Source organism: Diachasmimorpha longicaudata, chromosome 12 (genome assembly GCF_034640455.1).
Source record: "Diachasmimorpha longicaudata isolate KC_UGA_2023 chromosome 12, iyDiaLong2, whole genome shotgun sequence".
NCBI classification, from domain to species: Eukaryota; Metazoa; Arthropoda; class Insecta; order Hymenoptera; family Braconidae; genus Diachasmimorpha; species Diachasmimorpha longicaudata.
The window spans coordinates 5,607,585-5,631,873 of NC_087236.1; the positions used below are offsets into that span (position 1 = coordinate 5,607,585).

At 41.0% G+C, this 24,289-nt stretch overlaps 5 protein-coding genes across 11 annotated transcripts; 3 read left to right on the forward strand and 2 right to left on the reverse strand.

Annotated features, from left to right (window-relative positions):
- The first annotated feature begins 306 nt into the window (after positions 1 to 306).
- Positions 307 to 5,711, forward strand: LOC135167971 (heterogeneous nuclear ribonucleoprotein F-like). Its single transcript, XM_064131730.1, has 8 exons — positions 307 to 487; positions 1,254 to 1,533; positions 1,676 to 1,819; positions 2,430 to 2,568; positions 3,354 to 3,532; positions 3,603 to 3,886; positions 3,981 to 4,100; positions 4,240 to 5,711. The coding sequence occupies exons 2-8, from the start codon at positions 1,272 to 1,274 to the stop codon at positions 4,447 to 4,449; spliced, it is 1,338 nt and encodes a 445-aa protein (XP_063987800.1). The 5' UTR covers positions 307 to 487; positions 1,254 to 1,271; the 3' UTR covers positions 4,450 to 5,711.
- A 147-nt stretch (positions 5,712 to 5,858) lies between these two features.
- LOC135167963 (ATP-binding cassette sub-family C member 5-like) lies at positions 5,859 to 12,893 on the forward strand. Of its 2 annotated transcripts, none has more exons than XM_064131711.1 (9): positions 5,859 to 7,299; positions 7,676 to 7,849; positions 8,372 to 8,519; positions 8,608 to 8,756; positions 8,957 to 9,067; positions 9,678 to 9,811; positions 9,930 to 10,382; positions 10,484 to 12,473; positions 12,617 to 12,893. In XM_064131711.1, the coding sequence occupies exons 1-9, from the start codon at positions 6,568 to 6,570 to the stop codon at positions 12,872 to 12,874; spliced, it is 4,149 nt and encodes a 1,382-aa protein (XP_063987781.1). In that variant the 5' UTR covers positions 5,859 to 6,567; the 3' UTR covers positions 12,875 to 12,893. The 2 variants fall into 2 exon arrangements, with proteins under 2 accessions (XP_063987781.1, XP_063987782.1); XM_064131712.1 differs by lacking the exon at positions 8,957 to 9,067 and adding an exon at positions 9,266 to 9,376.
- Positions 12,894 to 13,082: 189 nt separating this feature from the next.
- On the forward strand, positions 13,083 to 22,650 carry Dna2 (DNA replication helicase/nuclease 2). Of its 2 annotated transcripts, XM_064131714.1 has the most exons (3): positions 13,083 to 13,237; positions 13,301 to 15,316; positions 19,893 to 22,650. In XM_064131714.1, exons 1-3 carry the CDS (start codon positions 13,208 to 13,210, stop codon positions 21,603 to 21,605), a joined length of 3,759 nt encoding a protein of 1,252 aa, XP_063987784.1. In that variant the 5' UTR covers positions 13,083 to 13,207; the 3' UTR covers positions 21,606 to 22,650. The 2 variants fall into 2 exon arrangements, with proteins under 2 accessions (XP_063987784.1, XP_063987783.1); XM_064131713.1 differs by having other exon boundaries at positions 13,127 to 15,316.
- Positions 15,335 to 19,489, reverse strand: LOC135167968 (uncharacterized). 5 transcript variants are annotated; one of them, XM_064131723.1, is made up of 4 exons: positions 18,974 to 19,489; positions 18,390 to 18,775; positions 17,206 to 17,485; positions 15,335 to 17,006 (listed from the first exon to the last, which is right to left on the reverse strand). In XM_064131723.1, the coding sequence occupies exons 2-4, from the start codon at positions 18,694 to 18,696 to the stop codon at positions 15,476 to 15,478; spliced, it is 2,118 nt and encodes a 705-aa protein (XP_063987793.1). In that variant the 5' UTR covers positions 18,697 to 18,775; positions 18,974 to 19,489; the 3' UTR covers positions 15,335 to 15,475. The 5 variants fall into 5 exon arrangements, with proteins under 5 accessions (XP_063987793.1, XP_063987790.1, XP_063987794.1 ...); XM_064131720.1 differs by having other exon boundaries at positions 18,966 to 19,489; XM_064131724.1 differs by lacking the exon at positions 18,974 to 19,489 and adding an exon at positions 18,907 to 18,924.
- Positions 22,093 to 24,238, reverse strand: LOC135167975 (ubiquitin-conjugating enzyme E2 L3-like). The gene is made up of 4 exons (XM_064131737.1): positions 23,662 to 24,238; positions 23,228 to 23,323; positions 22,787 to 22,973; positions 22,093 to 22,673 (listed from the first exon to the last, which is right to left on the reverse strand). The coding sequence occupies exons 1-4, from the start codon at positions 23,686 to 23,688 to the stop codon at positions 22,507 to 22,509; spliced, it is 477 nt and encodes a 158-aa protein (XP_063987807.1). The 5' UTR covers positions 23,689 to 24,238; the 3' UTR covers positions 22,093 to 22,506.
- Positions 24,239 to 24,289: the final 51 nt, after the last annotated feature.

Here is a 24,289-nt window from a genome sequence, read left to right on the forward strand (position 1 = left end):
GACGCAGGTTATTCTCAGCGAGCTTGCGGACTTCCGATAAACTGAACGTTTTATTCTTAATTTTTATTGATAATTGTTGATGAGAGAACCAAGGGACCCAACAAAAGGCGATGTTTTATCTCCAAATGTGAGACAATATGCGCATTTCGTCGGGAAAAAAATCCACGAATTTCGGTCCGTTTGAGCCACAAGGACTGGTATCGCCACCTGGTGGATTAGTACGTGTTGAAGGCCAATAAAAAGTTCGCACTCTCCTATTATTTATGTTAACTCCGGAGGGGTGGGGAGAGTCTGGCCGGCGTCACTTCCGAGACGAGTTGACCGCCATTACTGAGCAGTCGCCATTCTCCCCGACGAATTTGTGATCCGAGTTTGTGCTTGTCTCGATCATCGGCATCTTTATTGTTCAATAACGTTTATCCTGGTCGATTAAAGAAGAGTTAATTACGAACAGCTTTGAAAGTTAGTTCTCATCTCTTCAGTGAAGGTAAGTCGACGCTTTTGGTGTTATATTCAATAATAAATTGTTCTGGATGAATTCAATGTGGAGACATTGATTTTTATGGTTAGCGTCCACTGGGATGATGATCAAAATTTCGAGACGATATTTTCGTAGATATGAAAGCCTCTGGGGTTATTACTCCAAACTTTCCATAATTAAGACGAAATTAGTGAAGTTGATAGGTCGATGACTCTTGGACGTTGGTTTCTTCTGGAAGTCTGGGTGATAGTCGGCCAATGGCGTGATTTTTTCACGTCTGAGTTTATGGAGACAAATATTATCTAGTCTTCATAATAAATTGTATCTCTCCCTTTTTTATAACCAAACATTTTTTACGGTTTTCGACTGAGAGGAAAAAAACTTTTGTTTTTTTTTGCAAAATTATATATCTCCAACCGGGACGTGGTGAGGCGATCCCCGGGATGATTAGACCCTAATTGGGACACTGATGTTGCTCTAGAGGATGACTATGCTGCATACCACTTGGATGAACTCCAATAATTTTTTTTTGTTTCAATGTCCTCACTTTTGGAGGTTAGGATTCCAGTCGTTTTTCAAATGATCATAATTACTGAGAGAGTTCTCTCAAGAAGATCACCACCATGATCATCTTCTAGAGCAACATGATTGACGTGATGGAAACCTAGTCTAAACTACCTAGGAAGGGCTCAAGAGTAGAAATACGGCGTTGAAAAATACTTCTAGAACCGTCTCGCTCGTGATCGTTGTCAAACTTCCCTTTTTTATCTAGAAAGTACGACATTTCAACATGTCTAACGGTGCTGGTGATCACGACGACGAGGGCGGCTACGTCGTGAAATTGCGTGGATTACCCTGGTCCACGACAGTCGATGAAATTCTCAAGTTCTTCAATGACTGTCGTATATGTCATGGAAAAGCTGGAATTCATATGACAATGTCACGGGAGGGGAGACCGAGCGGTGAGGCCTATATCGAAATGGAAAGCGCCGACGACATTGAAAAGGCTTGCAAACGGGACAGGGATCACATGGGACATCGTTACATCGAAGGTACCATAAAATACATTTATTTATTTTCTTAAAAAAAAAAATCAACTGCCCAGATAATTTTATTGGATTGATTGTTGATATGGTAAACATGTGAAATCATTAAATTGTCTTATTCTCTTTTGTCAATTTTTTTTGTTTGCAGTCTTTAAAGCCAAAAGAACGGAAATGGACTGGGTCGTTAAGAGAAGTGGCTTAAATCTCGAGAATGTTATGGACGATGGCTGCGTCCGACTTCGCGGACTGCCCTTCGGATGCTCCAAAGAAGAAATCGCTCAGTTCTTCTCAGGTATGAAAAACAATTGGTATCTTTTCGACTCCACTGTTTTATTATTTTTTCTCTGCAGCATCCATTTTAAACAAGTGGGGCCAGTAAATAAAAGCAGCAACTGCTGCTGTCATATTTTTTTTATAAACATTGCTACGACATGAAATTCCATTATACGAATTTTTATGGCAATTGGAGTTGTGCATGATGATTAAGAAAATTAATGAAAAATTAACGAGTCAGAAAAGATTGAAGTCGTTTGACTCATGGTCCCCGTTTTCCGATTTTTCATATTTTTTTAGAATAAAAAAATACGGATCTCATATTGTTCATTATATCTTGGCTTTTTTGAACTAAAAAAAATCGTGTAACAACCCAATTTGTCCAATTACCTGGACTGATTCCTTATAGTCTTGTTGAAGTCCCTCCCCATGAGAAGACAATCCATAAACAAAAATAATAAATTCTCAGAAAAAAAATGCTTCGAGAAAAGAGTGCAACTGGTGTTTTGTATTTATAAGTCCCATATCTGGGTTATTTTGTCTCTAATGAAAATTCCTTCCAGCTGTAATGTTTTATTAATGGGTTACAATATCGCTACAATATGGATGTTTGATTATGTGTGGGTCAGGGTTGGAGATATTGCCGAACGGGATTTCGCTACCAACAGACTTCACGGGCCGCAGTACTGGGGAGGCTTACGTTCAATTTCTTAACAAAGATGTCGCGGAGCGCGCTCTACAGAAACACAAGGAAAAGATAGGACACAGGTGGGGCATTGACGCTAGAATGGGTTTGGGCATTATTTATTATGATTTATCAATGATGAAATTAAAAAAAAAAAAAGTACTTCGTATTTTTAAAAATTTTCATTTTTTTTATTCAACTTTATTCTGGTGCAGGTAGGCATTTTCAGCATTGCCATCTTTGATAGTGGGTTTCATCAATTGTTTCAAATTTATTCACAATTTGTTCATTAAATTTTTCAGTGTTGAGATGTTCATATTGTTGTCAAGTGCGATTTATTGAGCGTAAATCATTGTCAATTGTTATTAAAAAGTACTGTTGGCCCGACTTAATACCTCTGGGTGGGTGCCGGGCGGGTGGTACCCCCTCAACATCGTCACCGAATCCCACGAAAGGCGGGTTGGGCTAGTTGAATACATTTGTCATGGATTTGGGTGGGCACTGCAGAGCTTGCGACCCACCACAATATCCAAATTAATTTTTTTTTGTCATGAAACTAAGGAAAAGAGAGATGACGCACGTGTAATGTGGTATCGTCAGTGATACATAGAATTTTTCATATTACCAAATGAATTAACCCACTCGAGAGGAAGATGTTTGAATTAAAATTGATGATCAATTCACTTGAAATGATCAGTAGTGAACGCTGGATATTTTCGAGTTTCCAGGATTTTTTAAATAAATGATGATTGTTCATTTTAATGCGATAGATGATACGTTGAATATTTATTGAACTATTCACGATCAAAATATTTGGATTATTTGTGATTGAGTAGGGATGTTAATTAATAGCTGTTAATGTCAACAGATATATTGAAATATTCCGGAGCAGTTTATCCGAGGTACGCGCTAGCATTGGACCGAAAATGCGAGGCGGCCCGATGAGTGGAGGATATAATCAAAGGCCTGCACCTTATGACCAGAGAGATCGATTTGGGGGCATGAATCGATTCAACAATAATGGAAGGAGTGGAAGAAATCGAGGAGGTACGTAGACTATTGGAGAGATTGTTTTTGAATATTAATTCCTTTTTTTTAATTAAAAAAAATCCTTTAGATTTTGATGGAGGCCCGTGGGGAAGCTCAAACAATTATGGATCCCGAGGAGTTGGAGGGATGGGACTCAGAGGGGGAATGGAGATGAAAGGGTCTAATTATCGCAGCGGCGGCGGTGGTGGGGGCGGGGGTGGTGGTGGTGGTGTTGGAGGCGGTATTGGTGGTGGTCTCGGTGTTGCTGGAGTTGGAACCGGAGGTGGGGATAATTGGAGTGGCAATCCTGGTGTCCACTGCATACACATGCGAGGACTACCTTTCAGAGCAACTGAACAGGACATTGCAGACGTAAGTCCACTCGATTTTTATAATCTCTAATGAATAATGAATAATTTTAAAATCTCTCATGAAAACTTTTTTGTCACGTGAATTTTTTATTCAGTTTTTCAGACCAGTTGCCCCAGTCAACATCAGAATTATTCTTGAAAATAATGGGCGAGCCTCTGGAGAAGCTGATGTTGAATTTGCAACTCATGAAGAGGCTGTCAAAGCCATGTCCAAGGTTCGTTAATTTTTAAATTGACAAATCATTTTTTATTCGAAAATTCGTCGTCGATTGGAAGTATTTTATCAATTGACAACAAAGATAATAATTATATTTCAAACAATGAGGATAAAAAAATTTTTCTGTCTACTTTTAGGACAAGAGCCACATGTCTCACAGATACATTGAACTCTTCCTGAACTCCTCGGGCTCATCAGGAGGTGGTGGTGGTGGCGGGGGTGGTATGTCACTGGGTGGAATTGGGAATTTCTGCGGCGGCATAGCCAACAACTTCAGGCCCGGCTACTCTCCCAACAATCGAGGCTACAGCAGCCAACTGGGTGGTAATAATTATAACAGTTTCTGAGATACAACTCAATCCGCTTATCGTCATCGCCACTGAAATAACAAGACGGAAGCAATTGATAAACAAAAACAGCAAGACAACAAATTTTTTCCTTTTTTTTTTTTACTTTTAATTGGCAACGATAACGAGTGGAATTAATTAAATCATCTAATTCACTGTTATCGGAGGGAAGAGTCATTTGATGGAGAAAAAGCACTGATAAATTTCCACAATTAACATTGGAGTGCATTGAATAGTAAGTAATTAAGATTAATGTATTTCTCATCATATGAATGGATTAATGAGTGACAATAGTACGTCCACGTGTGCTCGATGGGAGCATATTAGGTTCTATTACGATAGAAGTATGCATTTTTCATTCTTTATTTTTTCGAAATGACAAATGGAAATACGTGAGTTTAAACGATTTTGCAGATCGCTCGACAATTGGCTTGGGTAGTTCACGATTTTTATAGCAGCAACCATTTGTATTAAATAATGCTCAGGCTTGTAAAAGCGTAATTACATTTTAAAATGTTATTCACCCACTCTTACGTTATTGACTCATGACTAGAATAAATCCGCAAACATTTCAATTCAAAGAAATAAGAATAACTTGAGGAGAATCTTGCAAATATTACATAATTGCTAAGTGAATTGCCCCTTCCCCCCTTTTTTTGCGAGTTAAGTGCCAATTTCATGCATAATTCAACAGTATTTTAGATACTGAATATCGTAAGGAATACGAAATGTTCAATTACAGTTCCTTTCAAATTTATTAGAATGCGGCAAGTTTTCATAAAAAAATTTTTTTTTTGTTAGCCCCAACATTCGACAAATTCTCACATTTCTAATGATTGAATTAGAAATATTCGACCGTAACATATAATTTTTTTTATCCTAAAATCGCCAGTAACTTGACGATCTATAGAGGAAAGAAAAGATATGGAAAATTGGAAATGATTTCTAGTTTTCCTTTTATCAATTATAATTCACAGCAGATAAAAACCGTATCGATTTTAAATCTATTAGAAACACTTTCCCATAAATTGAATTTTCTTTCTGATTCCATTGCATTCTCACTAGTTTTAACGATTGAATGAGAAATATTTGACCCTAACCTAGTGTAGTTTATGCAAAAGTCGGGCAATGAAAATTTGACAGACGTTCAAGAGCAGAAAAAAAAACAAAATATGTACATGATATTAAATTTTCCTTTTGTCAATTGTAATTTTCAAGATAAAACAAACGTGATAATAAAGTAACTACAAACTGTAAGTAAACCGAGTAATTGACTGCATTCCATTCTTGAAACCACTGATTAAGTAATGATAGCTAAATTGTCCCTAAGCATTCGAGTTATTTTTTCAATCAGAAGAGAGCCACCGCCCCTGGGTCACATGTCACCCAGGCAAGTGGATAATCGCGTTTTTTGAGTCACAGAAGAAGTCCATGTGGTAAACAAATTAACATTTTGGCTCTCCATGGATTTTTTATTTATCAACAAATTTTGCGACAACAATTTCCATTTCATTGGACGCCTGACGACTCCTATGAGAACTCCATGAACCTGGTGTGGACTCCAGGGCCACAGTCCTTGGTCTGAGGCTATCACTGAATACTATAGTCGAGTCTTGACAGATAGAAGCTGTCCCCTGCCAAGATGTACCCATCGCAGCCCCTGAAGTCCCAGACAAAGAAAATGTGAGACGAACCCGACTTATAAATCCTCCAGTGATTGACAAGACCTGAATATCGATGTAATGTATATGTGTACACAATCCAAACTGATAAGAAGTATTAGATGTGCACCAGTACTGCTAGTGTATCTCGACTTCTTAATTGTGAATGTGTTCTCGCGGCTGTACGCCGAGTGATAAGAGAGCAATTGAAAAGCCTTTGTCGTACCAACAATACTGTCAGTATCGTGTCAACTGTGATGCCACTGGGGGGATTTGAATTTTTTCCCGGCTGGTGAGTGTGTGGGACATTAACTGATCAGTTGTGAAATCGTGAGTCGTCGATAAAGTATTACCTGATCGATTCACCATTTTTCAAAATCAGTAATTATTGACATGTGACATAAAGCGTGAGGCCAGCGTCCCTTATCGTTGAAAAGCAAAATTTCCACTGTGAGACATGAAGTCCAACGACTGCGAGAAGAGACATCACTCGTTTGGATACAATCGATACAGCAAGAAGGACGAGGAGAATGTTAATCGACAGAATGCCAAGAGACCTACCATTAAGAATGAATACAGAAAATCTAAGAAATTGTCTCGTTACACTGCTGCCACGAGGAATTTACTGCCATTCAGGAGGCGATTGGAGGCGGAGATCGATAATGCCTCGATCGATGAGGCTGGCTTGTGCTCGACACTTTTCTCATCGTGGCTGACGAAATATTTATGGCGTGCTTATCGTGATAATGGATTAACTGATCTACCAAAGTCGTCGCCGTACGATTGCTGCGATTACAATGTGCAGAGACTCGAGGCACTTTGGAATGAGGAAGTAGTGAGAAATGGCTTGAGTGGGGCATCATTTTCACGAGTCACGTGGAAATTTATAAGAACTAGAACACTCATGGCCATGCTTATCACGTCTATCTCCATTGTATTTGGATTTATTGGATCAGCTGTTGTCATGAGAAAAATGCTTGAATTTATTGAATCACCAGATGCAACTCTTGCCAGTGGGATTTTACTTGTTTTTTTATTATTTTTAATGGATGGGATGAAGGTTGTGTTGCAGTGCTGGGCATGGATTATCAGTTACAGAACTGCTCAGAGATTCAAGGCTGCATTTATTGCTACTATGTATAGAAAACTGGTTAGAACGAGTAATCTTGGAAACAAAGATTCGGGAAAAGTGAGCTTTTTTAATTTTACGTTTGAATTCTACATTATTCCGGGGCTTTTGTTACCAATCAGACCCTAGATATGGTTGATGAACTTTCATTTGATTTTCTTTTAGGGGTAACTGCAGGGGGGATAATTATCATTTATCAGGGAATAAAAATTACAAATTTGATTTCTCATGTTTCTCTGCTTCACCAGTAAATATTCCAGTTCATAAGAATGCTCATTTTATTCCCCACAGACGAGTTAATATCAACATAATTTCTTGTGAGCTGAGAAAAGAGCTGGAGAAGCAGAAAAAATTAATTTGGAATTCAGACGATTGCAAAAATAATTCAGACGATAATTAATTCGTGATTAATCACCATCTCCTACTGGCATTCTAGTTCATTAACATGATGTCCACTGACGGTCAGCAGGTTTACGATTTATGCCTTTATTTACCGCCTTTCTGCATAAGTCCAGTCGTTACAGTTCTGATTATTATTTATATTCTGTGGATTCTCAGCCCCATGGCACTCTTGGGATTTTTTTTCTTCCTGCTGTTCTATCCCTTTCAGGTAATTCAGTCCCCATTTATCGGAATGATTTTAAATGCTACGACAGGTCTAAAGATTCCACAGAAAAGAATCACTAATTTTTTTCAATTTTACTGTCTCACTTTTTATTTAAAAAAAAATTACTGCGTAATATTTTTTACGTTATCTCTTCACATCAAGTTTATCTTTATTTATTTATTATTGGGCTTGTATATTATTGTTTCGTGTTTTGAACAATGGTATTTTACTGTTGAAGAACCTCTGACCAATATCACATGGTTTTTTATTTGTGGAATATTTAGACATGCCAGGATGAGGCAGAATGGAGCCTTTCAATCGTCAATAACTCGGGATCAGACGAGTGAAATTCAACGATTTTTTTTTTCATTTTGAAGCTCTCTTTTAAGCTTTGAAGTGAGAAAAAAATCATTCGTTTTCACTCTGCGGTTTCCCAGTTATTGAGCCTTGAAGACATTCCATTTTGCCCGAATCTCCCGCAGAGGATTAATAGTCTTAACGATGGATTATTATATCACAATTTAGTATTTCATCTCGCGTCTCATTGGATATTTAAAAGGCAAGAGTGTCAAGGCATCGGATGATCGAATATCAGCGCTTAACGAGATCCTCAACGGGATTAAACTGATTAAAATGTACGCATGGGAGGATCCCTTCAGCGAGAATCTTCTTGGTACGTCCCACGATTTATTTATTAAATCCACGTGAAAACCACTTCCCCAATTACCCGTAAATAACTTCCTATTAATTTTTAATTGCAGCCATTAGAGGAAAAGAAAAAGCTCTGTTAGAAAAAATGACAATGGCGAGGAGCTATGGCTCGGCGTTATCAGTCACTATTACCCTGATATCTGCCATTGTCACGTTCTTGGGTCATGTAGCTGGTGGAAATAATTTGACTGCAGCGCAGGTAATATTTATTATTTTATTTCGGTAAATACAACACATGACAATTACTTTTGGAAACATTAACGCAAATAGGGTGTCACGACAATTGATCATTTTTTTCATAACTTGTGGCCCTCGATCTCCCGTCGTGTCACCCAGAATAAAGTTCAGGCCTCTTATCGCAATGAAAAGAATTATCTTTGGAATCATTAAAAATTACAGGCTTTTCCAGTGTTAATTATATATGGAAATCAATTGAAACAAGTCCTCAGTAGCATACGAAATGGTACAGCACATTTGATCAATTCTAGTATATCCTGTAAACGAATGAAGGTTCTCTCAAATATTTATTTTACAAAGTTTATTTTCTCGTTGAATGGCACTCATTTGGTGTGGGAACATGGTGGTGTTTATAAAAAATCAATCGTTTACACGACGCAATAAAAATCGCATGGCCGATCCACTCCCCTTCCCCCCAAAGCAAAGCACCAAATTTCACTGTGATACCCACCCTTGATCCTTTATTTTCAGGCATTTCCATTCGTATTGATGTTCAATACGATGATAAGGCACATGATTGCCTTCTTCGAGGTTGGCACATCTACACTCGTCAATTCGAGAATATCATTCGTTAGAATGAAGGTGTTTCTTTACATAATAAATAATAATTAATTTTATCCTCTCGTAATGGAAATATCTAAAGCTTGCTTTCGACTGACTACACATAACATCAATTTATTTATTTAAAAATTATGTATCCTTGCATCAGACACGTGTCTAGGTGATAAATCATGGAGCTAATTCGGGGCTTTGGGTCTTTGGTGCTTTATGCTTGTTTATTTATTTATTTATGATTTATTATTATTTGCAAGTAATATGCATGAAGTGCTTTACTCGTGAGTAATTTATTTTTTTATCTTCACTAATTAATCGTATTTCACAGAGTGCTCTGAGTATGGCAGAAAATAATTGTCCTATTCACAAGCCAATAGTGAAAAATCAAGCCTTGTCAATAATAAATGGAACATTCAGTTGCGATATTCATGCGGAAAATTTGGACGAAACTCGGAAAAAAAGGTAATTAATTTAATTAAATTTTAAATGAGGGTAAGAAAAGCTACAGTAAAATGGAAAAGCACCTCGTCATCGCACCGTAAAAAAAAATATTCAATCGCACATTTGTCTTTGATTCAAGAAAAAAATTACGAACGAAGGAGCTGGACCCCGACGATGATGCCCAAGTTCCCCTGATACCAAAGCGCATTGAAGTCCTCAGTGACATAACTTTTGAAGCGGCGAAAAAAAAATTAATCGGAATATGCGGTAATGTGGGGAGTGGGAAAAGTAGTTTGTTGAAAGCTGCACTGGGACAACTCCGGATTACGACGGGGAAGTTATCGAGGGACGGTAGCTGCGCCTACGTTAGCCAACAGGCGTGGATACTCAACGCCACTTTCAGGGAGAATATTATCTTTGGAAATGCCTTCGATGCTCAGAGATATTATGCAGCTGTTGCCTTGTGCGAGCTCCAGGAGGATTTGGATCTGCTGCCAGCGGCTGATGACACCGAGATCGGCGAGAGGGGAGTCAATTTGTCCGGTGGACAGAAGCAGAGGATCGCCCTGGCACGAGCCTTCTACGCTAATCGGTATTTATAATCCAATATAATTTTATTTGTATTTTTTAGTAGATTTTTTCCTAATTATAGCATTGACTGACGAGACAGTGAATAATAATAATAATTTTTAGTGACATATATTTCCTCGACGATCCCCTGAGTGCAGTAGACGTCAACGTTGGCAAATACATATTCGAAAATTTAATTCTCCGCGCCCTGAGTGAGAAAACAATAATATTCGTGACCCATCAAACTTCATATTTATGCTGCTGCGATGAGATTTACATGTTGAACAATGGACGAATCGTGGAGTTCGGCACTCACGAGCAGTTGATGCAGGCGGGGAAGGAGTACGCAGCGATGGTGAAGAGCATGTCAATCAGTCACGGCAATTCCCCTGGAAGTGAAGAAGAAAAGCGAGGAAAAGGTGATGACGATGACAGGAAAGACGAGAAGACGAATGACTCAGACATGAACGTAGACAAATCGAGGAGTAAAACTCCCGTAGTCAAAGTTAATGGCGTCGAGGACACGAAAAAGGAGGTTTCAAGGGATACCGCGGCGTTCACGAAGCCCGAGATCAAGGGCAAAGGGTCTATAAAGCTCCACACGTACAGAAATTACGTGAAAGCTATCGGTGGCTACACAGTTTCATTATTTGTCGTATTCGTCGTTCTGCTGAACGTCAGTGCCTCGACATTCAGCAGCTGGTGGCTGGCCACCTGGATAAAAGCAGGTGGAGGAGGTGCGACGACGATGATCAACAACGAGACGATAATATCCCATAATATAATCGACAATCCTGATTTACCGTTTTACGAGTCAGTCTATGGCGCGTGTTTTGGGGCGATAATCATCATGGGCTTCGTCAGGGGTTTCGTCGTGACCCAGACGACCCTCAGGGCCTCTACGAAATTGCACAATAAGCTGTTCAAACGAATAATCAGTGCCTCCATGGAGTTCTTCGAGACAACGCCCAGGGGTCGACTGCAGAACGTATTCACCAGGGACATTGACGAGCTGGACATTCACTTGCCCCTGGCACTGGAGTATCTCCTTAACAACCTCATCCACGGCCCTCTCCACATTTTAATCATTTGTCTAGTGTATCCTTACTTGTCATTTGTCTTTGCCATTCTCATGGTGGGATTCTACTACGTTACGAAGGTATTCAGGACTGTCCTCAGGGACATTCAACGTGTGGAGAGCGCCTCCAGAGCACCGATCCTCAGTCATGCGACTGCAACACTCCAGGGATTGGACACAATTCACGCTTTTGAGAAAGAGGGTGAGTTTATCGAGGGATTTTATCAAAGAGTCGATGCCAATGGCGCCTCCAATTTGCTGAACAACATTGCCATGAGGTGGTCGACGATACGATTTGATGCTCTCACTGTCACTGCGTACGCCTCCACTGGTCTGACAATGATTCTGTTCAGGAATCAGGTGTCACCAGCAATGGCGGGACTCGCTCTGTCGTTCTGTGGACAGATGACTGGATTTATTCAGTACACCATAAGGACGATGTACCAGACTGAACTGAAGTTCATTTCTGTTGAGAGAATTGGTAGTTATTTACATTCCCTGAGGAATGAAGATGATAACACCAAACGGGTGGCGGTGAACGAGGGGTTCACGAACAGTTGTGACATTGAGCTCGATAATATCGAGCTGAGGTACAGGAGTGATCTACCGCCAGTTCTGCAGGGGGTTTCGTTCAGTATTCAGGCGGGGGAGAAGGTGGGAATTGCTGGCAGGACTGGCTCGGGGAAGAGCTCCATCATAGCTGCACTCTTTAGGATCGTCGAGCTGTCGGGAGGGTGCATTAAAATTGGGGGTGTGGACATTTCGACTGTTCAGTTGCATGAGCTGAGGAGTCGACTCTCCATCATACCCCAGGATCCGATCATTTTTAGTGGGACTATTAGGTTTAATTTGGATCCATTCAAGAGCAAAAGTGATGAGGAACTGTGGGGGGCACTCGAGAGCACCAAGTTAAAGGATAAAATCCTGTCCATGCCTGGACAATTGGGGGCTTCTGTCGATTCTGGTGGGACGAACTTGAGTATGGGAGAGAGGCAGCTACTCTGTCTTGCTAGAGCTATTCTCAGAAGAAATAAGGTTTTTATATTTTTGTTATTGAGTTATTAATTATTGGACGTCAGTCAGCAGTGAATAATTATTCGCTGTTAATTAGTGATTGTTCGATATTGGGCAATTAGTCGTTCATCATTGGTCTTAGCAATTTTATTTTCATTCACCAGATATTAATTTTGGACGAAGCTACAGCCTGCGTTGATCCAGGAACAGAGGCTATTGTGCAGAAGACTATTCAACAGGAATTTTCAGATTGTACGATTTTAACGATAGCCCACAGACTGCAAACAATTCTCACCTGCGATAGAATCCTCGTTATCGAGGCTGGAAAAATTGTGGAAATGGGAAGTCCTGATGAATTACTCAATAATTCAAACTCTGTATTTTCAAATATGTTGAAAACTGCCAAAAAGCATTATCACTAATTACAAATATTGTTTTTTATATTTACTGTATTTTTTATTACACCGTATTATTTTACGTGGGAATATCAGAGACTATCGGGGATTTTTCTAGGGCTCCAGGAATATTCTAAAACCGATTTTTTCGTGTTTCGCGTTTTCTCTGTTCCCTAAGAGCCCTAAGAACCCCAGAATTACCGAATAATTCCTGCCTTATCGACCGCAGGGGGACTCGCGCGTCCCTCCCCCCTCATTCGTTCCGTTGTTTACAAATGGCCGCGATAACCGGACGCTTTGGGCGCGAAAATCATTAGAAATGATGACTGTGAGTTTGAGTGATGACGATTGAGAACAAAAATGGAAAAGAAGCATGTCTCCCCGTCAAAGGTAAATATTTTCACATTTAGTTCTTCTCTAGAAGATTCTGGGCTATCTATTCCTGGTCTACAGCTATCAAATGCGAGCATCGCACTAAAATCCATCGTAAAGACCAGTCCCTCGATGAGCCGAATGGAGAAACGCCAGAGAGAAGAGGACAGTGACGGAAAATCTCCATTAAAGATGAGGAAAACAATTCCCGATCTCCCTTCCAGTGAATACAACGCTATTAATGACCTCATCTTCGACTCTGACGAGGATTCCGATGGGTGGAAGTCTTCAGGGGCGAAGGGGGGGAACAAAGAGAATTCTCCAAAGAAAAATAAAGCCCCTGTGATATCAAAAAGACTCTGTTCGTCTGACAAAGCTGGAAACAACGAGAAAATAGTTCAAGACGACGAAAAAGGTCTTGAGAGACAGGACTCCCCCTGGATCGATGACATTTTCGATGAATTTTCGGACTCTGAGGAGGAGGGCACCTCCAAGAAGATGACGAAGAAGTCGCCAGTGAGTCAGAGACTGCAGTCTGCAGACTCTGGACTCCAGTCCTTGGGACCCACCCAGACATCGAACTGTCACGACAAGGAGGAGGGGAGTGAGAAGCTCGTGGACTCTGGGGTGAAGTCAGATCATCAAGACGACATTGATGAGCTCTTCGATGATGACTGGGACTTGCAGAACAAGTTCTGTCTGGATCTCTCGGACTTTACGAGGTGCACGATCATAGCAATTGACAGGAGGAGAATGTCCCTTCATATCACTGTTGCTGATCCAACACCAGATTCCAGTGCCACTGCATTGGTTATTTGCTCAGGCACCTGGATGGACCTGCTGATAGCTGTTGGTGAGTCAATAATAATAAAAGCGAGGAAGTCCTTCGGTGAGTGGGTGGTGAATAACGAGTGGGGCTACTGCATTACCCAGCCCGACATCCTGGTGTCAGGTACAACAGTGTCTGCCAGCCTCTTCTGCAACCGCAAAGCAGTTCTGGAGGCGCGTTTTCCAGGCCTCGATAGTCTCCCCAACCTGGAGCCCTCCGATGCAGTGATGACCTGTGGAAAAATCGTCCACGAGATCCTGCAGACAGCTCTGAGGAACAAGCTCCACACACTCGAGGAGATAAAGGCCCTCTCCCAGAGGCTCCTCAAGTGCCCCTCCACCATCCGCATGCTCTATGCCTCAGACATCACCACGGAGGCGTACAATATCATGATGAAGGAGTACATTCCAAAGATCAACGAGTTTATTGAGCGTTACATTAAGGGAAAACAGCCGAAGGTTCCGGATAAAGATTTTACTGGACAAATCGTGGAGATCCGAGACATCGAGGAGAATGTCTGGCTGCCAACGTTGGGTCTCAAGGGAAAAATCGATGTGACAGTCGAGGTGAAGCTTCATAACAGACGAAGAATCATGCCCCTCGAGGTTAAAACAGGGAGAACTGTCTTCTCCGCTCAGCACAAGGGACAGCTGTACCTGTACACGATGATGCTGAAGACACTGGGGTACGATGTGGACTCTGGTCTTCTTCTGTACATAAAGGACAATCAGATGCAGGAGATCAAGAGCTCGATACACGATCAGAGGGGGTTGATATCCATGAGGAATCTGTTGGCTCACTACCTCGCCAAACCAGCAGCCAGAATTGCCAACACTGGGGCCTCTGAGGGAGAGCTGTCGGTTGAGTTGATGGAGCTCCCTGAACCTATTCATCATAATTTCTGCAGGGAGACCTGTCCTTATAGAAATATATGCTCTGTCTTTGCTGAGGAGGATAAGAATCTATCCCTGAGTGATCGTCATCCCATCTCGGTTGTTCGTAAGAGTCTCACAGAGGAGCTGACGAAGGAGCACATCAACTATGTGACAAAGTGGCTCGCTTTCCTGGAGATGGATGAGGCGCAGAATATGAAGGAGGGCCGTAACGATAACATTTGGAACCTGGCGCCCATAGCTAGGGAGAAGAGGAAGACTGGGCTTGTGTGCATGGAGGTTTCCAAGGTCGTAGCCGTGGACAATGTGTTTTATCACGAGTTCGTCAGGGAAAAGGGGAACGAGGAGGACTTTCCGGTGAAGGACTTTAGACAGGTAATAGTCTGCATGAAATTGTTTTTTTGGAAACATCTTATCTTAATATTTATTTTATTGACTTTTTGTCTGTCTCAAATGGTCGAACACAGAAAATTGTTCCCACCAACCTTTCCGGGGGACGATTATTCTGAAAGTTTCCCCATGTCCCTAGTGTTTTCATAAACAATGACAAAGTTTTTTGTTGCCCTGGTGAAGACATGCTGCACTCTTCGCATACGAATCAATCCTACTAATCTCATCCTCGGAGATGCTGTAATTCCCTTCCCCATGAACTCTAACGGTCATCTCAAACTTGCCCCCTCCGGGGACGACGTCCACGGAGTACATATATCCCTCGACCTTGCTAGAATCGTTCCCTAACTTATGCACATCAATAATTTCATAGACCCTACGAATTTTCTTAATCCTAAATGTCGCGCAAAGTCTTTTCCCCTTTTTATCATTATAATCCTTCACAATACTCTCCACATATTCGAGGAATGCATTCGTCGCATTCTCATGCACTTTATCCCGAACATTTCCCGGTCGCAATGCGGTGCAGGTGCACCAGTGGGAGGAAATCCCAGCGTCCTCACATCCCCTCACAGAAGGTACTGGTTTCAATAAACTGTGGCACGTGGGGCACCCAGTGCTGGCTTCAGCCTGGCCTCCAGCCTCGACGACGATGTCCCTAAGTGTCTCGTATAGGTCATAAGGCGATGTCAGACGATGCCCGTTGATCCTGAGGGACCTCAGTACTGATTCATCATTTTTCATCGACTCCGGGAGTCTTATATAAATAAAGGGCAACCTCTCCTCGTACCAGCCGATGAAAGTCTCCCTCAAACTCCCCCAGCGCATCCCGTGGTCACTCATGAACACCATCAATGCGTCATCCGTGACTCCCGATTTGGCGAACTTCTTGAGCATATCCAGGAAGTGGTCGTCCATTGATGATGGCGCGTTCAGATTCTGATGACTGACTGTGTTTGACCAGAAGAAACCGAAATATGGAGATCCAAGGAAGGTCTTGGCGAAGTCCAATGCAGAATTGAAGATTCTGTCGATTGCCAGTTCAGGTCCTGTGCAGTAGTAATTGCTTTGGAACTTCCTCTTACCTTTCAAGAACTTCTCGGCTGCTGTCATGTAGGGCCTCATGTAATAATCGGTCGGGGGATTGACGAATCCCACTTTCTGGTAGTTGAACGTGCTGATCTCCACCCAGTCCTCGGCGTAGGCGGTGACGTAGCCCGCGTTTCGGAAATTCTGCCATAGAAAAGGACAGTTGTCAAGACCATAGGCTTGAGTTGGTGGGCAGTTTTTGTATGCATCCGAGTAATTAAGACCCGTGAGAATCGCCATGAGGTTTGGGAACGTGTTGTCTCCCATTTTGTTGTATCCCTCCAGGTTTATCCAACCGGTGTCGGTCAGGTAGTGCTTGGTCTTTGGGAGGGCGCGTTGGAAGTTCAGGTTGGAGATACTGTCTACTCCGAGAATTATAATGCTCGGCTTTGGTCGTTGGTCGGTGGTTTGGTTGAGTCTGCTCTGAACCTTTGCAGGATTCCAAATGGCGTGAACGTTCTCGTAGAGAATGTGAGGTTTATTAGAATGGCGGGTCGATGGGCCCTTTTGTCTGCATGTCAGCATGACGATTTCTAAGTCAGGGGGAAGATCCACGCGATTATCGAAGTCCTGACATTTTCCTCGGCTGGAAGGGGGAGAAAGAGTTAGCAGAAACACTTGGAAACCGGCGACAAGATCAATAAGTATTTAATTTGTTGTCTAGATGTCGATAGATTTTTATAGGCGACCGGAGGAAAATCTGTCGTTTTGTCACGCGGAAAATCGACTTTAAGTTGTTCACTAGGTTCGGAAAGTATTAGGTCAGATGTCTGATGAGTACTCACTCGATTTTTGAGTCCCAGTGTTTCGGGAGAGGTTCCTGTAGGACAGGCCGGGTAATTGGAGTCCAGCAGCAGATGAACTTTTTATATTTCTTGGCGACTTTTGGGTCAATTACCAGGGCGAATGAACCATTGACTGATTTCTCAATGAAACTTAGGGGGGGACCTGTTGAGCAGGGCTCGAATTTTATTTTTTTTACGTACTTTATTATTGATGAGTCCAGGGGGTTTTTCGAGGGCATATGGCATTTTGGATTCCAAACTAGGTAGTCCTCGACTCCCTCTGCAATTGTCAGATGTCAGGAAAATTAGATGAAATAGACGACGTTTGCGTTCAAGTTCATTTTGGGAAGATTAAATTATCCCGAGAAGGATAACTCGCAAGAAAAAATATTTCTAGCAACTTTGGCAGTTTTTAGGGGAACATTTAATGCAGATGGTCATCCAGTGCAAAGAAATTTCAGTTTATCCCGAGGTAAATTCAACTACTGGCCATTTATCTAAATTGGTGGTTACCGGATGCGTCATACGACCGAGAGCAAACGATTGGCGGAATCAATGTCAACCACCAGAATGTTTGGAGGAAAAAAAAGAACATTCGTAAATAATAAAATCACAGTCTTTTACCGGTTTAACACGTACACAATTGTTTTAGAATTGAATCATGATAATTAGTAAATAGGTCACGTCAAAGAGGGAACGGGGGGGATTCGCGATGAAGTAAATCAGCAACAAAGTCAGCATGAGAACGAAATATTTATTGGATTTTTTTTTCTGGAGCTAATGAAGCCCTCCGATAAATGTAGTGACGAAAATTCGACTATCTATTTCTAAAGAATTGATTGCGCCATAAGTTATCTTATCTCTGTTTACCTCTTCATTAATTAAATATTGGAGTATCTGGACGAATCAAAACATAAATTTATCGCTTTGACTGAGTTTCGGTTGAAGTTGAGATGTTGAAAGATTATTTTATGATTTTTCGCCGAAGGCCGCAAGCGTAAGGAAACTATTTTATAGGTCATAAACTAAGGGCCAAAATCGCAGGAAAAAAGCTGGGGAAGACAGCAGAAGACTTTTGTTCGGTTGGTCCGAAGTGTAAAGTTCATTTGAGGATTTCCTCACTTGTTGCAGTGGTAAATCATAGGTTCAACAGACAGGAGCACAGTGGACCTCGTAAAACTCACCATCTTCTTGTAGATCATACGTTTTGATCTCAGCTGACTCGAAATTGAAGTACAACCAAGTAATGAAGACTGAAAAAGACAGCAGTGCAACAATCCGTAGTTTCTTTCGAAAATTCTCGACGCACCTGTGGCCATTCAATTTCAGATTATTTCGCAGTCTGCTCCTGGTCGGACGCTCCTCCTTTACCGATGAAGACAATAGTGCCTGAGTCAATTGTAAATCTGTGTCTCCTGCCTCCAAATAATTTTCCACGTCCTCATCACTAGAGCATTCGTTCGCTATCGCAGTTCCGGTGGAGCTGCTCATGGTGGCTTATTTGTTAAAATATTATCTCGTATCACTTGAATTTGAAGTGATAGTGATGTGGGCCATGCCTCGGTATTTGCTGTCAATCAAACAAATAAATATTATGATCAAATGCGGAGATGATCAGACTCGACTGGAGAAATCCACAGGGAAAAAAATTGTGAATTTAAAAGCGTCAATACTAATGCATTCGCGGAAATGACTACGTACGTGATTGATAGTGAGTGTGCAACACTCACGGACAATAACTTCTAAAAACATATATTTACCGTCGTACCATGTCCTCGGGGAAGTTTATAGCTCTGGCGAATTTTTCTAAGTCAAAAGTTGGGTATTAAATTCGCTGATAACCGTTGGACTTTTGCGAACGGCGCCTTTTCGTTGTCAAACGCTGCAGACTCGACATGATTATGATTCAAGGATTTTATTACAGCAAATGGGGCGCGTGGTTGACTTCTTCTTTGTCACGTCCACTTCCAGTATTTTCATTCTTGAAATTCACGAACACAATATTTATCGCTTCGGACTTACTATCGGGCACGTAAACATTTAATGATTTGACAGAAGTTGGTAGAATTTTAAATCACCATATTGGTGCAAACTGTTAGAAATTTTCCATTGTGCGAAAGAAGAGACAACATTATTTAAAAATTTTTTCCCCAAGGAACGAATGACACTAGAAAATTTACGATGATGCGTCGCAATAATCAACGAATTCGAATCTAATTATCGTTCTTCATTAAAACAGCGCGAGAAAAAAAACGTCTGTATTTTACGAGCTGCCCCAGCAGACTAAATACCGGGTGTGAAGACCAAAAGAACCGTCACCTATTGACAAAGGCCCTCAGTTCCCTCGCCCCATGAATTCATTTATTGTTTATGTTTACATTAACATTTGAATGCGTTTTCTAACACATACTCTCATTAACTGAGATTAAAAACATTAAGATCTGTAGTCCAACACTTTTGGACCCAATAATTTCCACACAATTGATAGTCAATTTTGCTTAATTAACTATCAAATTATTTTTTATTTACTAACACATTTCGTTACTACCAACAAAAAGTTTCCAAGAAAATCCAGAAAATTCCCGAGACCCTAAAAAGACCAAAAGGTGAGACGTCCATTTGATTTTCATAATCTTACAAAAACCCTATCATTTAATCCAATCATTGAATTTTACCGAATTCCCCAGGTGTTTCATGGCGACGAATATGTGACGATAAGTAGCGAAAAACGTTACCACCTCGCCTCAGGCTTCCTCAACGCCGTCACCAAGACCTCCCTAGGGCTCCGTCTGGAGCGCGACCTATCAAAACACGAGGAGAAGATATACTCAATAGATATCCTCTCTCTACGCAACCAACTATACAGAATTTTCGGTACCCTAGGAACCCTCTTGAGTTCGAACGATATAACGCGTCGAATGCGACGGCTAATAATCGACAAGGAGCCAGCACGTTTCACCGAGCCCCTCCCGAGTGACTTCAACACCCCAGGAGCGCGTAGAATCCTCGACAGACTGAATAAGTACCAGCAAGAAGCCCTGACAGCAGTTTTGACAGCCAACGATTACGTCCTGATCAAGGGAATGCCTGGAACAGGTAAAACGGAGACCCTGGTGGCTCTCATCGAGCTCCTCTCCTACTTGGGAAAATCGGTAATCATCACAGCCCACACCCACAACGCGGTGGACAATATTCTCTTGAAGTTGGACCAGAGGAAGGTGGACTTCATGAGACTGGGAAGTGACAGCAGACTCCATCCAGAGCTCATCCACAAGTCCGAGTCGGTATTGACGAAGGACTGTGATAGCCCTGAGAAGCTGGGGCTCGTCTACGACAAGCAGAAGATCATTGGCATCACTTGTCATGGGGCTGGGCACTTTCTTCTGGCAAGAAGAATGTTCGATTACTGCGTTGTTGATGAGTGTACCCAGGTGCTGCAGCCGGTGCTGCTGAAGCCCCTCTACAGTGCCTCGAAGTTTGTCTTCGTGGGGGATCCTCAGCAGCTGCCAGCAGTGATCAGGAGCATTGAAGCGAGGAGGCTGGGGATGGATGAGGATATATTCAATCGTCTGGACAGCCCCAACAATACCAGGAGCCTGAAACTCCAGTACAGGATGAACCAGACGATAATGAATCTTGCGAATGAGTTCATGTACAAGGGGGAGCTCTGCATTGGAAATGAGACTGTTGCCAATGCCACCCTGAAGTTCAAATGCCCTGAGAAGGTGGCAATGTGTGAGAAGTGGGTGCAGAGGGCTCTTGATAATTCCTTGGAGAAGGCTGTCACAGTGCTGAATACAGGGGAAATCGCAAATTTTATCGCTCATACCAGACTCCAGAGGAGTTCATTCCTCAAGACGAAGGAACAGAGTGAGGGTGCTACCAAGGGCACTGTCAATTGGTACGAAATTGTTGTCATTCAAAGGCTCGTTACTGCTCTGATTAATGGAGGTGTCAGCCCTGAGGAGATCGGTGTCATCGCTCCTTTCAGGGCGCAGATCAATCTCCTCAGGACTGTCATCAAGGAGGACGTGGAAATCAATACTGTGGATCAGTATCAGGGAAGGGACAAGAGTGTGATCATTTTCTCATGCACCAAGAGCAACCGGAGGATTGCCGATCTTAAATCATCGGTGGAGTACAGAGTCCTGGAGGATCCCAAGAGGCTCAATGTCGCTGTCACTCGGGCCAAGCACAAGATAATCATCGTAGGAGATGTTCCTCTGCTGTTGGAGTATGGGCTGTCCACTAAGGAACTCTTCACCATACTCAGGAAGGATGTCTGGGATCTGGAGGATAACGTCGACGAGTTCTCGTGGGACCGACTTTTCAAGGACTTGGTAGTGTCTAGGGGGGACGAGGGGAGCCAATCAGGGGCGTCAACGTCGGGGGAAGATTAATTTAATTTTTTTTGAGATTGAAGGAGTTTATGTTATCATTGATTGTTTTGTTGATCACTAATCAATAGGACGTTGCCATGCGGTCCATTGATTTTTTTGCAGCAGTTTTGTTCGTGCACTCGTTTCATCAGATCTTTTAGGAAGTACAATACAATATTTATAAATCCATTGTAAAAATATTTTCATATATTTGGTAATTGTTCAGGATATTTTTCCTTGACTATTGTTTCTTGTCACTGCAGATCTCAAATTTTGTGTACTTCACTTCCAAAAATGACAGTATTCTGTTGATCGAAATAAATAAAGTCATTGTAGAAATAGCCTCAGTTATTTTATTCTATGAAAAATAAAGGATAGAAGCTACAGGGGTCGAATTAATTCTCACTGAACGAATGAAGAAAGCTAGAATTTCCTCTTTGGCATTTTTTGTTATAACATGGAAGAATAAAATTTTTTTTCATCAATGAAGAAAGAAATATCTACGTAATTATTTTATAAAACTGTTATTAATATTAATACATTTTCCTATAATAATATCAGAGCCAATTGAAAATGCTTCTTTCACAGATTCATTTTAATCAACGACAAATACGAATGATTATAGAAATATTCTACTGCATAGACGTTATTCGAATCGTAGTATTTATACAGTTTTGTTTATCATACATCAATCATAATCTTTAGTTATTTTTTAAAATGATTTTTCCTTGCATTATAAATAATTTTAAGTTCTTTTATCGACGATAAACCAAATACTGTACACGTGGGGGGAAAAAGGATATATCTCTGCCTGTTTTTTTTTATTTCAATGAGCCAATTACTTCTTCTGGATTTCACGATTCTTCTGAATCAGTATTCTGACTGTAGGCATCCGCGGTGAGTAAACGGCTAATTAAAATGGTTAGTCCAATGCGGATGGCTCTCGTCTTTTCTCAGCATGTTTTTTTGTAAATTCCTCGGCATTTTTCAAGTATTTCTTTCTGTCTTTGAGGAATTCCTCAGCCAAGTCTGCTCGAAGGGGATGCTCAGGCTCGGGATCATTGACTAATGCAATTAATGCTTGAATGACTGAAAAATTAAAACAGTTCTATTGTTATTGGATTAAGAGATGAAACCCATACAGTGACATAAATAATGGAATAGACTTCCAGTGGGATAATTAAATAATTGTTCATGCCTACCTTGATCAGTTTTTGTTGCTGGCTTCCAATTCTCAGCAGTGATAATGGGTAAACATACCTGTCCCTTCTCATCAACATTAGGATGATATATCTTAGTCTTGAAGGTTATTCTCGGTGGTTTGAAGGGATACTCCGCTGGGAAATTAATCTCAATACGAAATGCTCCCTTATTGTACGGTGGATTGTCCTGGGAATAATTTTTATTCATAACAAAAACGAGTTCAAGCCAGGACAGATTGTTAAAAAAAACGCTAGTCATCTGAGAGAAATTGGCTGTTAATTGTCATCAAGATTCGAAATTCTAAATTAATCAAAGTAATCGTTAATTTAAATGGGCAAAATTGTAATAATTCTATCAATCAGTCATTTAGGGAGGGAAATTCACAATTGTATATCATGACTCATTTGATAGTTGTTAGCTGATAATTTTTTCCCACTCACTGGTAATATGAGTCCTTGCCAATTGAGAATATTAGACTCATCTACTTGAATATTTGTAAAATTCTTCATGGACGAAGCCCTGAGGTCTCCCAATTCCTGAAAACGATAAACAAAACAGTTGATCACTATGACACATCTCCAGTATTTAGAACAAAGTAAAACCCTCGAACGTGATTTTCGTCACAGATCATTGAGAATCGAGGTCATCTTTAAAAAAAGACAATCGTTCCGCTGAAAAAAAAATAAAAACAAAGGAAAGTTGGGCAATTTCACTGGAGAAGCAGATGATTCAACAATTCTCAGCAGAAAGTCACAGAATGATTGAATTCCCACATTTTTTTTCTGCAGAATTCTTGAAACGTCCACCTCCCATGAAATTTCATCTTCTCACCTCGCAATTTTTTTTTCTGAATAAAAAAAAATGTTGATTTTACCTTTTGCAATCTCCTTGTAGCTGCCATTTTGAAAATAAATTTTACTAGATTTTAGCGGCAGGCTTGCCACGAATTAAGTCTCTTTCTTTTTATTTTTTTTTAATGTGAAAAACGTGTCAAGATCTTCCTCTTTCGTTGTCTCCTTCTGATGCTCGTGTTTTGATACGATGACGGTGGCAGTTTACTGGGCCAAATCGATCACAGAATTACTCAATGTATCACTTGATACCAATGATTGATTTATTCACAGGTTATATCAGTTTTTTGCTTTCACTGTAATTGTTTAGGAGGGTTTAACTCATCTAGAAATAACTTTGCACTGAAGATTATGAATGATTTGCCATTTGGGGCAAGGGGGAATAATCAGCGGTCGGACGCCATCATCGCATTTATAAATACCATGATGATTATTTTTATTTTTACCCCAACAATATGGCGATTTGGGAGGGAAGGCACTAGATCGGCCCCAACGGTTTGTCGTTTATTTTTACTCTCCTCGTTGCAGTTTCGTTGTTCGATTTTTCTACCAATATTCACAGTAATGACGGTATTTCGTCATTCACTTCAGCTTTTACGGACGAGCACTAACGCTTTGACGTTTATAAATTTTGATTTTTTGATTTTTTAA

Excerpts from the sequence above, each read along its gene's own strand:
- LOC135167971 (XM_064131730.1), top strand. The coding sequence starts at position 1,272 with ATGTCTAACGGTGCTGGTGATCACGACGACGAGGGCGGCTACGTCGTG. Across the intron at positions 1,820-2,429 it reads AATCGCTCAGTTCTTCTCAG|GGTTGGAGATATTGCCGAAC; the intron begins GTATGAAAAACA and ends TGTGTGGGTCAG. Across the intron at positions 3,533-3,602 it reads GAGTGGAAGAAATCGAGGAG|ATTTTGATGGAGGCCCGTGG; the intron begins GTACGTAGACTA and ends AAAATCCTTTAG.
- Dna2 (XM_064131713.1), top strand. The coding sequence starts at position 13,208 with ATGGAAAAGAAGCATGTCTCCCCGTCAAAGGTAAATATTTTCACATTT. Across the intron at positions 15,317-19,892 it reads CGGTGAAGGACTTTAGACAG|GTGTTTCATGGCGACGAATA; the intron begins GTAATAGTCTGC and ends CGAATTCCCCAG.
- LOC135167963 (XM_064131711.1), top strand. The coding sequence starts at position 6,568 with ATGAAGTCCAACGACTGCGAGAAGAGACATCACTCGTTTGGATACAAT. Across the intron at positions 7,850-8,371 it reads TGCTGTTCTATCCCTTTCAG|TATTTCATCTCGCGTCTCAT; the intron begins GTAATTCAGTCC and ends ATCACAATTTAG. Across the intron at positions 12,474-12,616 it reads CTATTCTCAGAAGAAATAAG|ATATTAATTTTGGACGAAGC; the intron begins GTTTTTATATTT and ends TTCATTCACCAG.
- LOC135167968 (XM_064131723.1), bottom strand. The coding sequence starts at position 18,696 with ATGAGCAGCTCCACCGGAACTGCGATAGCGAACGAATGCTCTAGTGAT. Across the intron at positions 17,486-18,389 it reads GTATGATCTACAAGAAGATG|AGGGAGTCGAGGACTACCTA; the intron begins GTGAGTTTTACG and ends TGACAATTGCAG. Across the intron at positions 17,007-17,205 it reads CACTGGGACTCAAAAATCGA|CCGAGGAAAATGTCAGGACT; the intron begins GTGAGTACTCAT and ends TCCCCCTTCCAG.
- LOC135167975 (XM_064131737.1), bottom strand. The coding sequence starts at position 23,688 with ATGGCAGCTACAAGGAGATTGCAAAAG. Across the intron at positions 23,324-23,661 it reads CTACAAGGAGATTGCAAAAG|GAATTGGGAGACCTCAGGGC; the intron begins GTAAAATCAACA and ends TATCGTTTTCAG. Across the intron at positions 22,674-22,786 it reads AGCAACAAAAACTGATCAAG|TCATTCAAGCATTAATTGCA; the intron begins GTAGGCATGAAC and ends TTAATTTTTCAG.